Source organism: Geospiza fortis, unplaced genomic scaffold (assembly GCF_000277835.1).
Source record: "Geospiza fortis unplaced genomic scaffold, GeoFor_1.0 scaffold171, whole genome shotgun sequence".
Lineage (NCBI taxonomy): Eukaryota > Metazoa > Chordata > Aves > Passeriformes > Thraupidae > Geospiza > Geospiza fortis.
The window spans coordinates 7,239,089-7,253,971 of record NW_005054313.1 but is presented as its reverse complement, the minus strand read 5'-3'; the positions used below and the strand labels follow the sequence as shown (position 1 = coordinate 7,253,971).

At 39.2% G+C, this 14,883-nt stretch overlaps 1 protein-coding gene across 1 annotated transcript in view; it reads left to right on the top strand.

The window, feature by feature from the left end:
- MYO1E (myosin IE) overlaps positions 1 to 14,883 on the top strand; it is a 46,367-nt gene that overhangs the window by 5,130 nt on the left and 26,354 nt on the right. Inside the window, exons 4-11 of the mRNA XM_031055992.1 lie at positions 5,099 to 5,186; positions 5,676 to 5,765; positions 6,562 to 6,693; positions 7,939 to 8,073; positions 9,197 to 9,329; positions 12,665 to 12,861; positions 13,752 to 13,832; positions 14,217 to 14,303. Coding sequence (XP_030911852.1) covers positions 5,099 to 5,186; positions 5,676 to 5,765; positions 6,562 to 6,693; positions 7,939 to 8,073; positions 9,197 to 9,329; positions 12,665 to 12,861; positions 13,752 to 13,832; positions 14,217 to 14,303 — 943 coding nt within the window. The remainder of the gene's footprint in view (positions 1 to 5,098; positions 5,187 to 5,675; positions 5,766 to 6,561; positions 6,694 to 7,938; positions 8,074 to 9,196; positions 9,330 to 12,664; positions 12,862 to 13,751; positions 13,833 to 14,216; positions 14,304 to 14,883) is intronic.

Sequence of the window (14,883 nt, the reverse complement as noted above, 5' to 3'; positions counted from 1 at the left end):
GTGCAAAACTGAAACGAGAAGGATCATGTTTACAAGAGACATTTCAGAGGCTTTTTTTCTGCATATGCATTTATTTTTCCTTTCATATTTTTATTACAAGCACTGTAGAAACTGTAGACTAGACTTACAAGTAGTTTTCATTACGGTTTTTGATTTTTAGGACACTTTAAAATTCTTTTTATAAATAATAAATCAAGTAACTCAGCTGCTCACTAAATTCATATTGTTTGGTTGCTATTTTAATCTTTTGGACCACATTTGATTTAAACTGTTTAGATACTGCTTGTATTTTCTGATTTAATGTCATCACTATTTCCAAGAACCAGGGCTGGCTTTGGGAGGAAGTTTCTTGAAGTTTGGAGTTTGCTTGCTTTATGTTTTATTGTGTGGACCAGAAGGCACTGAAACTGCTTCCAGGATGCTGCAGCTCTTGACTGAAATGAATGTTCTGCCTAACTTAGAGTCTGCTTCCACTCCATCAGTTTCACATAATAGCAGCCAGGGGCTTTACCATTTCTGCCCCTTAACTGGTGATTCTCAAAACACTGAGACACAGCTGTCTGTTGTCATTGCCACAGAAGCTGCTGAGCATAAGCAGTTCCAAATGAACCTTTCTGTTCAGTGAAACATAGTTTTTCTGTGAAAAAATTGTCGGGTGGAAGATGAGTGATGATAATATGGTTATACTATAGTGAGGTGCTTTTTGCATCTCTGCTTCATAACTAGTCTGAATTTGGAGTGACTCCACTGAAAATCCCTGGTAGAACAGAAGGAACAGAACCAGGTTTTTCTGTGTCAAAGTAGGAGATTTTCCCACAAAGACAGAAGGTAAGAAATAAGGTGTAGACTGGCCCTGTTCACAGCCAGATCACAAAGGCTCAGTCTGGCTGCTGTTGCATTTGGAGGCAGAAGGGTGGTGGGGAAGGGGCAGGTGCACACTGCTGTGCCCTCCCACCATGTGCTTTGGGCACCTGTGGCATCTGCCTGCAAACCTGGGAGGGGGATATGCATCCCACAGACTGGATCTGTGTTTCCAGGCAGGTGAGGGAGGGTCCCTAATGTAGGCAGAGCCCCTTTTACCTGGACATTAATTCCAAACGCATTTAGATACTGATAGAAAAACTCATCCTCTTGAAAAACTCAAAAGTCAGTGAATGAACTGGGAAAGCAGATCCAAAAGAAAATGCAATTTTCTGAAATGGTGAATAGATGGCAACCAAAAATAACCTCTTTTCATATGATAATACTAATTTAAAAAGAAAAACTGTTACCAAACAACCTTTCCAAGGCCAGGGAAGGCTTTTTCATTAGCTGAGTAATTCCAGCATATTTGCATACGTGTGCCCATGTCTAATCCCAGCTGAGCTGCTTTGCATGGCTGCTGCAGAGTAAATCAACAATGAGATGATTCACGGGCTGCCTCTGGGCTGGGCTGAGTCCAGGAGCAGGGTGTGCTTAGGTGGGAAGAGGGAGCAGTGGCCCCAGGTCTTCCCTGGCTCTGTGTGCACGAGCAGGAGTGCAGAGAAGTTCACTCACAGGGGTAACACAGCTACACTTGGCTTTATTTCTCATTCAGTTTATGTTTTACTGAGGCATGATAATTTAATTTAGACCTTTCTTGAACTAAGCTCATCCATGGCAATTAAAAGACATTGTTGGCATTTCTGCCTTATGTGGCATGGCAGCCCTTGCAACTGTCAACAGGGAGTTGTCCACTCAAGATTTTAATTATGAAGAATTGTCTCTTGTGCCTTTAATTCCTTTTGGGCTATCACTGTCCTTTAATTGAGAGAGTGGAGGTTATGATTGGTATTTTTCTATTATGTTGCAATAAATGCATTTCTTCAGAATGTTCAGGTTTTACCCTTCTGTAAAGCTGAGGACTTTATTTTCATTTTGGTTCTGTGATCCCTGCCAGGAGATGTTGCCATTGCTTTAAAGCAGATTTCCTTGTTTGTAGTTTTAGTTTGCATTTGCCATTTGTGTGGTAACATTTGAGTCCAGGAAAGCAGTATATAATGACTTCATATCTGAAAAGACAGTACATCTTATGTACTACAAATAGGAGTTAATGAAAAGATCATTTACCACCTGAACTGCTTTTAGTGAACAGCTTGTGTCTGTCTTAAATCTATTAAGTTCAAAATTCAGTATGAGATTTCTAGTCAGCTTCTATATCTCAGCTTTCCAGAAGAGTCAAATGACTGATCATTCTGGAGAGAACCTGACTGGAAATGCGGCTGAATTTTAATGAGGAAGTGGTAGAAACATAAGTCTAACACTGTAAGAAAAGTTAGGTTAAAGCTCTGATTCAGAAGGGAGAAATATTTCACTGAAATCATGCTACTGAGGTTTCTCTGAACACAATTGCAGAGAGTAAATTTTCTGTGTAAACAAACTAAAAAACTTATCCAAACACATCAGAGTATTTTACATATACAGTGTTCTTTACTGGCAGATCCAAGAGTTCTTTATAAATATTTGGTATTAAAATTTCTACATTGTCCTGGCAATGTAGATAAGCATCACTTGTATTGTTCTACAGCCATGGACACCATGTTAAATGTCACTTAGCAAATTAATTTTAGAGAGAAGGATGATGCTGTGTATTGGATCTTGCTTCTCTAATTACTGATTATTTCCTCTGGGAAGGAAGCAAGGAGCAAAAAAATATTTCCTTCTCTGTCTGTAGTCTTATTATGATTTTAGCTAAGTATTAATTGACTTTGTGGAAGAAAATGTTATATTTCTGATGTGGCAAATAGTGCTAGAAGAAACAATATATCTTTCAAAGCATTATAATTTTTGTTAGTGATTGAGATTATGTGCTAGTTTTATTTTTAGCAAGAAAAGTCTCTGAGGAAATTGTCACATGCACAGGCCACTTTAAGCCAATTTAAGAATTTTTTTCAAGCTCTAAAAAGCTCCATACTTCCAACATACTTCAAACTACCAAGTTAGATGATTCTTACATCTTCTTAAAATAGTGTTAATAGTAGCAGAGCAATAAGATTTATATGAAGCAGCTGCATGAGAAGCATTTGGCAGGAATGGCACAATTTCCCTGTTCCATTTGAATACCTGAGCTTTACTGGGGGCAGGATACCATCCCATCAGATAAAGCTACTTAGGTTCATAAATAATGCATCTTCTTGTTTTATTCTAGTTTAATTGGAGCAATTTGCTGGTCTTTGATCAATAAAAACCTAAAACTGAAAAGCAGTGTATGCATATATAAATCTAAAGAAACTCTGGAAGGCAGTCTTTTGGCCAAATTAATTTACTAGAAAGGACCACTTTACAATACCACTAACAATAAAACAGAGCTTTATTGCTCCAGGCCAGTTCTGTGGCAGACGCTGTGGAATAAGAAATACAACCCACACTTAATTTGAGCAAGGAGGAGAAGGATAATGGATGCATTGGAGAAAAGCTTACATAAATGTGTTATATTTTTACTGTGTGATAAATAATACCTGATCAGATTTATTCAGTGTTTGGCCTTGGATTCTCCCCTGTACTCATCTGAAAACTGCAATTTGTAAGCTTAGAGTATGATTCAGGTTGAGTTGGTTTGTCTGGTTTTACAACAGGAAGAACAAATTTACTGCCAGCAGATTTTGAAGAAATGTTATTTTAATTATTGAACTATTCATGATTTGAACTTTTAAAAGCAGTTTGCCATTCATCAAAGTCTGTCCCTGTGAATGTAGTAGATATGCATAATACAGACTGTCTTGGTTGTTAGGAAAAGGTGACTCAGAAGAATAATAATAATCGTGGTCTGTGCTCCACAGATGGATGCTCAGTAAGTACTTTTTCACCCTTTTAAGTTTTCAGTTTGATCTATAAAACTGTAGTCAAGAAAAGACAAAAGCATGAAAACATTTCTGGGAAAATAATTTAAATGAGCCTTTCAGTATTTCTGTATTGTTTGGAAGTTTTAAAGATGTAAAATCACATTTGCAGCTTGGCAGTTTGGGGAGTTTTTCCAGAATGAAACCTTTAAAATGTGTCTATTAGTCACGCTGATAAAGAGGTCTGAGTTGTTCTCAGTGAGTCCCTTTCCTGTACAGGACATGCTGATGTTTCTTTGGCAGATGTAGTCAAAGTTTGTACAGGAAAAGATGTGCATTTGATCCACATCCAGGAACAAGTGGGCGCAGGATAGAAGAGTCAACAACATTCACTGAAATTACTCAGGAGTTTAAAGATAGCACAGATTTTCACCAAAGAGAAAACTATTTTAGCTCTTCTTGTGGTGTTGACCCAACATCTGTGTGTTGTTCTTTTTGCTTTGGTGTAGTTGTCCTGCTCATGGGAAATGCATTAAGGTCAGAGCTGACTTGCACCAAGGCTTACAAAGTCTGGAGGAATTTTGTTGAAATGAAGGGAAGAAGCCTTCAGGGATGAAGTGAAGGAGGTTGGATTGCCTGCCATGCCAGTCTTCTTTCCCTCTTGAGAAACTTACTGATTGTAAGAAGGCAAAGCTGCTGCTAGTGTAAACACCATTCACCATTGAAGTAAAATATTATACAGGAAGGAAGGAAGGAATTGTGAGAGCTAGTATGGGATAGTAAGACTTCTTGTACCCTGTGTCAAGAGGCATAGGAGCAGGAAGGCAGTTCTTCCGTCATTCAGGATGTGATTAATAATGCCTCATTATTTTATTCAGGAACCACCTAAAACAAAAAACTGCTAAAATGAAGTAGGTATCTGGCATGGCATGCACAGCTCAGATTTTCAAATTAGTTTTTGTGTCAAGACCTGAAATGCCCCTAAATGTAGATGAGAATTGAGTCTTTAACTCTCTTTTGAGCATCTTGGTTTAAGTAGATGTTTCTCAGTGTGTGTACTTTTCTGACCTTGGAGTCTCACAGAGGCTCTGGTGTTCATGCAGGATGGTGTGTTCAGAGTTCTGTACTCACAAACATATCCCAGTACCATGCTACCACACTGCATCACAGTCTGTACTACCAGGTTACTCAGTCTGAATGTGCTGCATTTAATTAAGGTTGGACAAGATGAACTTCAAATCACCCCGCTGCAGAGTTACTTAAAAACTAATGTGTACATTTTTGTGTTTCTTCTTCTGTAGTGGGGAAAGTGGTGCTGGAAAGACTGTAGCTGCCAAATATATCATGAGTTATATCTCCAAAATTTCAGGAGGTGGTCCTAAAGTACAGGTGAGTTGATACACAGTAATACTGAAGCATAAGTGACCAGTATCATGATCAGTGATCCCAAAACAGATCGCTGAAGCACTGGCAGATTCCTAAATTTCATGCTGCTCTGACTTCATCGATTGTGGTTCCAGACCCCCCCAGAAAATTAAATGCTCATGTGTAAGTGTGGTTTAAAATGAGGATGATGGAAAAAACAGTTTATCAGCTGTGTTGATTGGCAGAACAATGCACAGAAGAACCAGGTTTTAGCCTCAGGCATTTTGTTTAATTCTGTAAGATTTTCCTCAAAAATAGGAACTAAAAGCTCTGGAAGAAAAATTGTTGTATTCTATTCCTTATATGATCGAGAGAATTTTTTACAGATGCAAGATTTCTTGCCTTTTTAATATATCATTTATATCTCATGGGGGGTGTTTTTTAGAAAATCTGTGAGAACTTTAAAAATGCCTATTTCTGAATTTGCATTTCTTTCATTTCCTAAAATTTTAGCATGTTAAAGATATTATTCTACAATCCAACCCTTTACTGGAGGCCTTTGGGAACGCAAAAACTGTACGGAACAACAACTCCAGCAGATTTGTAAGTCCCTCTACCTTTGAGATGACTTTACTCTTGTGTGCTGTTACAGAGACAGTGTTCAGGGGTATACTATCAATTTACTACAGGTGAGGTAAATCTGAATAAGATATGAAGATAGAAAAAGGTATAAAGTGTGTTTTAAACCATGGTGGATATCAGAGGCTTCTATATAGGTTTTTTTTCTGCATTTCTTTCTCTATATGTACTGGGTACAGTTTTTGAAGTACCAAGGCTGCAGCCTTTACTAATATTATACAGGCAGTAGGCAGGAATTACCTTCAGTCTGTCATTCCAGAGGGGTCAAGATAATCTCATGAAGTGACTGTTCACTAAATTGCACACCAGAAGTTCTATTTGAAAAAGTTATACATAGGCTTTAACAATTTGAGAATTTAAGATGTTTTCCTTGGCTAACATTAGTGTTAGTGCAGCTGATGTCTCCCTGAAAGCAAGAGAACTTTGCTTCCAGGCAGAACCGTTTGCTGTTGGTTGTAAATCTCTTGAGCTCACCTGCTGTTTAGGTGAGCCTCATGGTTTCCTTTATTCTGATCAAGAGTCTCAGCAGTGAAGAGTAGCCACTGATTTTCTCTCTACATTTGCATTAACATGGGATGTGTTAATGTTGAGCTGTATAAATGCAGAAAAGATGTGGTGGTTCAAGAGTGTAAGCTTAGGTTGTACCTTGAGGTATCCATGAGATGAAATACCCTTATAACCTTGCATGGAATACAGTACAAGTGCACAATTTTGAATTTGCATTTACTAATCATTTAACAGCTTGAATTATTTATTACAGGGGAAATACTTCGAAATACAGTTTAGCCCAGGTGGAGAACCAGATGGAGGGAAAATCTCCAACTTCCTACTGGAAAAATCTCGAGTTGTAATGAGGAATCCTGGAGAGAGAAGTTTTCACATTTTTTACCAGGTCAGAAGTGTCTAAGTCATTTTTGAGTTATGTAAAGTATCTAGGACTCATTTCACCTTTTGATTGAATAGTTGTTGTCAAAGCAGTGAGACCTGAGTGCACGCTGCAGAGGTAACCTGGTCTCTGCTGGGAAGCTCAGCAGCATGTTGAGACACCATCTGCCATAGGCCTGCCTGGCTGCCTTTCAGAACAGAATATTGCAGTATTTCAAAGCCTTGCTTGGAAACTCATTGTGAGTTCCCATCTGGAAAAGTCTAGGACAATATAATAGAAAATGAGAACTTTTCATCAGTTTTCTATTTAAATTGGCCTATATATATATAGAGAGAGGCCAGTTTATATATATCTGTATTGGCCTATAGTTCCTGTGTCAGAGAAATCTGATTGTCAGATTATTTTTCTGAGACACTTATGATAATACTTTGTTGAATTGTCCAAGTATCCCCAGTTTTTGTGTTTGAAAAACATTTTGCTGGCCTTCAGTGGTCTTTGATGTGCATGGTCCTCACCTGCTGGAGTGCTGCTGATCAAGCTCTACAAAACTAGGGCCAAGCCAGAGCTTTGTAAGTGAGCTTGTAAGTTGTAAGTTGGAGGGCCATTTCCAGGAGGGAAAGCTGAGTTGGTGCTGGAATTGCTCCAGGAGCTGTGTGTTCTCCCTTTCTGAGGTATATGTACAATTTGTCCTGCCCTGCTGCTTATCCTGTGGCCTGGAGAGGTTGTTTGACACAAGGGTTAAGAGACTGGGGTTTTAACAGCTCTCTTTTGAGGTTTGTTCCTCCCATGTCTGTGTATGGCTGCAGGGCCTTTGCACAGGTCTGAGGAGTGTGGAGGGTGCTTGTCTTCACAGAGAGCCACAGGTGATGCTCTCTGAATGTGCTGTCAGCTGTACCTGCCTTGCAGCAGGTGTGGAAAACTCATCCCTGCTAAGGACTTAGGGAACACATTCTGGATGGAAAACCCATTTTGCCTTTTTTTAATGAGCTAAAGATAATGGAGGGCATTCAAGGCAGTCACATTTTTAGCTATTTATTAGTTGTGAAGTTAGAACTAAACCATTTGTGGGCATGGAATTGAGAGCCTGGTCTTTTGGGTTAAGCAATTACCTGAAGGTAGGAAGAATCCATCCCTGGCGCAGCACCAGCCATATCTCTCCCAGTAATTCCAGGCTCAGTCCCTGTTTCTGACCTGCTCATCTCTGCTGGAGATTATTGGGTGATCCCTAATTTGGGGGTTTTTATTCTGCAGCTAATTGAAGGGGCCTCCTCAGAACAAAAAAGCAGCCTTGGCATTACCAGTATGGACTACTATTACTATCTGAGTCTCTCTGGCTCCTACAAAGTGGATGACATCAATGACAAATCAGATTTCCAAGAAACACTGGTGAGTTCTTTACTGTATGATTTGCATAGGGGTGATTGTATGTTCATTTCACTGTTCATTTTTAGCAAAGGTGCTGATCTACTAATGTGGGAATGAGAAATTAATGTAGCTACAACTGATTCTAGTTGTATTTTGCCTTGAGGAGGAGGTATGTTAACCCTGAAGATGGGTTTTGTAGAACGCTGTTGTGATTTTCAGTTTGTTCTGTTTCAGAAGGGTGCAAATTTAATGAATTTTAACTTGTACAGATAATCTGGAGTATGAAAAAGGTGAAAATGCAAACACAACGAGGAACTTGCATTAGAAGACAATTATAAAAGAGTGCTCTGTTTTAGCTGAATTACCAGTGCTGGCTGACCTTCCATGCTTATTTAAAACAGTACAACTGAAAAGCTGGAGAAAGGGAGTGTGAAAACACAGATCAGGGATCTTTATCCAGAGCTGCTGCCAGTTCATTGTGTGACCTGCCAACTGCTGGTGTCCTGTTCTTAGGAATTTACTATTTAAAGTAGGTGTATTAACACATCTATGTATGTAGCACATTTACAGGCCTAAAAAAATTGTTACTGTTTTATTGGAGCTTATTTGATATTTTAGAAAAACAGTTTGTTGAGAAGACATTCTGTAAGTTGTCGCGTACTTGAAACTCCAAAACCCAGGGGTGCTGGGGATTTTCTGGTAAGTGGCTGAAATTCACAGCCTAAGCCAGACACTGGGCTATGTTTTAGAGTAGTTTAGTACAGCTTCACAGTTCTTAGTCTTGGTGGGTAAACTAAATGTGTAGAAGGAATAAAATAATTGTCTCTTAGGTTCCTTGTTTCCCAGTTTGCAATGAAACTGTTTATTTTTAGTTGACACTTTAAAGCAGGTGTTTATTTTTTCTGGAACTTATTTTGTTAACTCATGTTCTAAAAAGTGTAGATGCTTCTGTATTTAATTTAAAAATACAGAAATGCTGAAGTAGAACATCTGGTACCCTTTGAAACTTCAGCTTTAATGAAATTTGATTGTGTTAGGAATCTGAATTGCTTTGAATAACTCTACTTTTTAACACCAACATTTTAAAAGGATTTCTAAGACAAGAGTCTTCGACTGATGCAAATTTGTTTGTTTTTCTTCCCAGCATGCAATGAGCGTGATTGGGATCTTTGCAGAGGAGCAGGCATTGGTACTGCAGATAGTGGCAGGAATATTGCATTTGGGAAACATCAGCTTCAAAGAAGTTGGCAACTATGCAGGAGTGGAGAGCGAGGAGTGTAAGTACCTCTGGAAACTGTTACAGCAGCAGCAGTGGGCTGCAGCCCAGATGGCAGAAGGTGAACTGCAATTTAGAGCTGCTTATCCAAACAGAGCACAGATTCTTAGAATGTCAGGCTGCCAGTTGAGAGTCTCTGCCAAAACCAGGTGCTGAGGGGCCCTCTTTTGTCTTGTAAAAGGCCACTGACTTAAACAGAGTGTGATTTTGAATTTGAGAAATCCTGTTCCAGCCTTTGAGTGTGAAATAATAGACACTGTAAGAAGGGCTTGAACTCTGCTTCTTTCAATGCATCAGCACACATTCATAAACCTCTGTTTATTATGTGATTTCTGTGGCTCCTGTGCTGTGAAAGCAGCTCCCAGCTGTGGGTGTCCCTGGGCCCAGGCACCATACAGGTGTGTGCATGTGTCCTGTACACAGAGCTTCAGAAATGCAGGCTTTACATTCTGCACTTGTGTTCCCTGTCTCACATTCCTCAGCTGACACCTCATTGTTACTACAGCTACTGAGTAAGTGTTTCTTTACAGTTCCCTTTCTCACAGTGCCCTATCCTTGTGCTCTGTCCTGCTGGGCTCACAGCAGCAAGGTGTTGGAATGTTCATGGACTGGGAGTTTTAAATGTTTTTGTTGTGATTTACACCTTACATCTAATGTGGATTTATGCTACTTGGGTAGTTTAAGGACAGAGTGGATAAGTACAACCCACATAACAGTACCTTACACATTACCTGTGTGTTCTCTTAATTCTTGGTTCATAATGGGTCTTATGTTTAGGAAAATTCCATTTGTTTACTTTTAGATACTTTATTTATAATTAATTTATCTTGTGCAGTCAGCTTCACACTCAATTGTATTAGCATTCTCCTGCTATTTGTTTTATGAAACTGGGAAATAAAAATCACTAATTTTTAACCTTCCTAGTCTCTCAAATTAAGAAATTAACCCAAAGAAAAACATTTTGTGGCATTATGTTTATATGCCTTTTGGTTCCAAATGTGCTACTGTGCTTCAATTTAAATCACAGTGTTAAATCTTTCAATCAGATCAAGATATTTGAAAGCCATACAAGATGGATACAGAGTGAGTTGCATCAAAATAACAAATGGCAAAGACATTAATTGAAAATAAATCATTAGAAGTGAATGTATTTCTGTGATGAGCCATGCCCACCATGTTTCTCCTGCTCCCTGGGATACAAATACATAAATTGTCTATGAATAATACAAGGGAAGAAATTAGAAAGTAGAATGAATATCAAACATTAATGTCCTGATTTTAGAGAAGCCAGGGAAGAAATAGCCACATCCAGCACATCATTTCTGCATTATGAAGATGAAAGTTGGTCTCATTTCTCTTCTCCATTAGTCCTCCCCCCAGTTTACTGTTCCTCCTAACCAACTAAATAGTAAAGCATTCATAGCCTGCATAAGCATGAAAGATAAATTACAAGGAACCACCACTGGTCAGTCCTGCTTTTTGTAAGCCTGAAATAATAAAAAGTTTAAGAATTTGGTCAGTAGTATTCTGATTGTTATACAGCCAACTGCAGAAAAACACACAAAGCCATTCTTTGGGACACCAAAAACTGAGTCAGAATCAAATCTGTACAGACCACTCTTGACAGACCTTTAGACAAATACATTTTTAAAACTGCCAGTGATTGCTATCTGCTGTAGTTTTTGATTATATTAATAGATGAAAAAGTTCTTATTTGCTGGATATCTTCCATGCTACAAATCATGGCAAATAATAGGACTTCTCTCCTGGAAGGAGAAAAGAATTTGTACTCTCCCTCTTTACACTTGCATTGTATTGAATGGGTTGTTTTTCACTTCCTGGAAGTCCAGGAGGTGAGCCCAGTCTTTTCAGCTTTCCTTCACAGAGTGCATTTAAAACTATTCCACTGAATGCTACTGATGACTCTTTGAGGATCATTTTTTCAATTACATGCATATCCTGCTTTATAATAATTTCCAGACTGTAACTTTATGGTCCCTAACTAGGGAAAACAATCAGGCATCTTAGGAATGTGAAGTTGTATCAAGTGCTGGCCAGCTCCTCTTCCCTTACAGTAAATCATTAGCACTGGGAAGGGAGAGTTCTGGGCTCTGCATGGTGCTCCTTGCCATTAGACTGTGTTCATAAATTCTTACCAGTAGTATTGGTTCAGCATTTTTCCTGGCATTTTAGCAGTATATGTGAGCATATCTGGTGGTCTGTAATTGCCTGCATTCTTTCCCAAGGTAAAGCATACAATGATTGACCTTTTCATGTGCTCTTCATCCTGAGTTCTCTGAATTACCAGACATGTTGCCAGTTACTCAACTTTGTGTGGTTCCTGGTACCCCAGAGTAAATTTAATCAGTTTGCTGATGGTATAAATAATATTTTAGAAAGCTGGTGGTTATTTCCAATTTTAAAAATGCTCTTGGAAATAATGTACTAAAGGATTTAGTGAAGTCATGCAGTGACATTATAGGTGCATAAAGTGCAAGTGGCTGCCACCTTAGTGATTATTTTTCATCCTCCTCACACCAGTAAAGTAGATCTGAAACCGATGGAACATGGAGGAAACACTGTTAGAGGATCATGTGGTTTAGTGGAGGTGCAATACCAACTCCAAGGGTTTTCCTCAGGAGCTGTTTCCATTTGCTTTCAAGGCACTTCTGTTTTTCCACTCCTTAAAGTGTGTGACACATGCAGTAACATCTGCACCATGTGCTGAGAGTGAGAGAATACCAGACCCTGGGCTGCTTATGGCACAGATGTATTTTTGTGCTTTACTTTTAAACAAAGGGAAACAGAATTGGCAAAGTACTTACAGAATAAGGAATTGAAAAATAAAAGGCAAGGTAATTGAAAACTTTTTGCAATGTCCTAACTTATAAGAAGAAAGAGAAAGGATATTAGGAAACAGCCTACTTTTTATTACATTTTAAACATTTCATGTTTTACAAAGAATTTTCAATAGTGTCAATTTTATTTCATGTGTGAGCTCTAAATTTTGTTTCCATCTCCTCCAAGAGATTTGTTTGAACCACACAGTTCAAAACCATGTCCTGTGGCAGCTTACATGTTTGAAGGACCAAAGGTACAGAAATAGCTGACTATTTTACTTCAAGGTCGTTTAGCTTAATTGAAATCCATGTAAGTAAAGAGTTGAAAATGTCCTTGGGGAGGATAGAGAAATTTTGAAGACATAAATTGCTCCTCTTTTCCTTTTTAAGCTGCACACTCCATGAGTTTTACTGTTATATAAGATAAAGTTAATTTTTTTTTTGTTCTGTGTTTGGTCTGTAAGTCATAATCCAGCAAGCCTGATCTTTCTTGCAGTTTTAGCTTTCCCTGCTTTTCTCCTGGGAATTAACCAGGACCGCCTGAAGGAAAAACTGACCAGCAGACAGATGGACAGCAAGTGGGGAGGCAAATCTGAGTCCATTAATGTCACACTAAATGTGGAACAAGCCTGCTACACCAGGGATGCCCTGGCCAAGGCCCTTCATTCCCGTGTTTTTGATTACTTGGTGGATGTAAGTTGGATTTGCTTGATTCTGCTGAAGTATTGAAACAAGTTCAAGGGCACCACGAATGTCCCTTGCAGGCCTTTTCTTGCCTGCCTTGTGCAGTGGGAGTGTGGCCATGGATACCAAACACAGGGCACTGCCTCTGGCACCAGCTGTGCTTGCAGGTTCCTGCTGTGACTGTCCCATGTGGGATCCTGCTCCCCCTCTTGTCAGAATCCCTGCTTCTGAGTGTGATTCCTCCTTCTCAGCAGGGCAGAATGAGCTGGTTGTGCTCCCCTGCTCTCTGATCCCACTTCCCTGCAAAGAGCCCCTTCAGCAGAAGGATTTGGCAGTGGAGCCAGGGCCCAAATTCCATTCTCCATGCTAAAATGCTCTCTTGTTCAGAGTCAGACCCTGGGCTGGCTGGAGGCTGGGAGCCCTGGATGCTCCTGGTGCAGTAGGGATCTGATCCCTGGGGGTCTGCAGTGACCCAGAGCTCCCTCCTCACAACAGCCCTGTCACCCATCCCACTGTGCCTGTGCCAGCACTGACCTGCACAGGAGGGGACACACAGTGAGGAGAAGAGATGAAGTGTACCCTCAGCAAAATTCATCAAAGAGCAGACTTAAAGCTGTTCTTTTTCTGTTGGTTCCTTTTATTTAACTGAGCTAATTACAGTGAAAAGGAAAGATTTTTGTAGATAGTAGATCCAAAGGCTCACTGACCTGGAAAACAGCATAACATACTGTTCATTTCCTAACTGTAACACTTTATTAAAAAGTGAAAGCAAAAGAACATTTTCTGTATATTTGCATTCAATTCAAATGTTTTTAAAGAATTTTATTGTAAGTATTTAAGAATATTGATGTATTTTAATTGTATAAACGACACTTTATGTTTTGTTTCTGTTTTTTTAGTCTATTAATAAGGCTATGGAGAAGGACCATGAAGAATATAACATTGGTGTCCTTGATATTTATGGCTTTGAAATATTTCAGGTATGACAATGGAATGCTTGGGGTTTGAGCAGGTCTGACCTAGGAGAGCTTTTTTTGTAATTTAGAGAGGAAAAAATTGAAACCAGTAAAAGAATCACAGGTCCTATGGCCAGAATAAAAGCAAAAAAATTCCAACCCATCTTCCTGGACATTGTGATCTCACTGGTAATGTCTCACTTAATAAATATGAGGTATTGAAGAAACTTCAAAGAAATGAAGTCATTGATCTTAAAAGGAAGATCTGAAATTCCACAAAATGTCTATAAAGTCAGCAACCCATCTGTCACTGACAGTGTTGCTTTGAAGCTTATTGCCAGAGTGACAACTAAAAATTATTGTATATAAGGCAGGAGACTAATTTTTACATTGCTTCCTTTTCTACAGAAAAATGGTTTTGAACAGTTCTGCATCAACTTTGTAAATGAAAAACTGCAGCAGATTTTTATTGAACTGACACTGAAGGCAGAGCAGGTAAACAGCCTTTTTTTTTATTATTTTGGAATTCACAAATGAGCTGTTCCTTTTTCAGCTGGTGGCAGAATCGAGGTGTCATCATCTGCAACAGTAGATCTACCTTGTTAAGCAAGACAAAGGGAAAGAAAACAACCTTTGTTGTTGGCTGACCCTAAAACTGTAAAGCACGTCAGCTGCAGGCATTTGTTCTCCGCTGGGGTGGTGCAAAGCCAGTCCACCCCACAGTGTGCTGCTGCAGTCTCATGACTGTGCCCAGGCTGCTGCAGTCTGACTCATGGGCAGGGATGGAAAGCTGCAGCCTGGCTCCATCCCTGGGCTTCCCTTGAGCATGACACACATTTCACTGGCGACACTTTCCTTCATTTCCTCCACACCTTTTCTATTTTTTAAATTCATATTTATATATATTTATATATTTATATGTGTATATGTAAGAATGAAATAGATCAGAGAAATACAAAAATACTTGTGAAAGTATTTGCAGTTCTCTGCTCACAGTCTTACTGCCAAATCTCACTTTTTTGTTTCTGCATGGGAGGGCAGACAGGATGCAGCTGAGACAGGAGCCCTGTGTGCA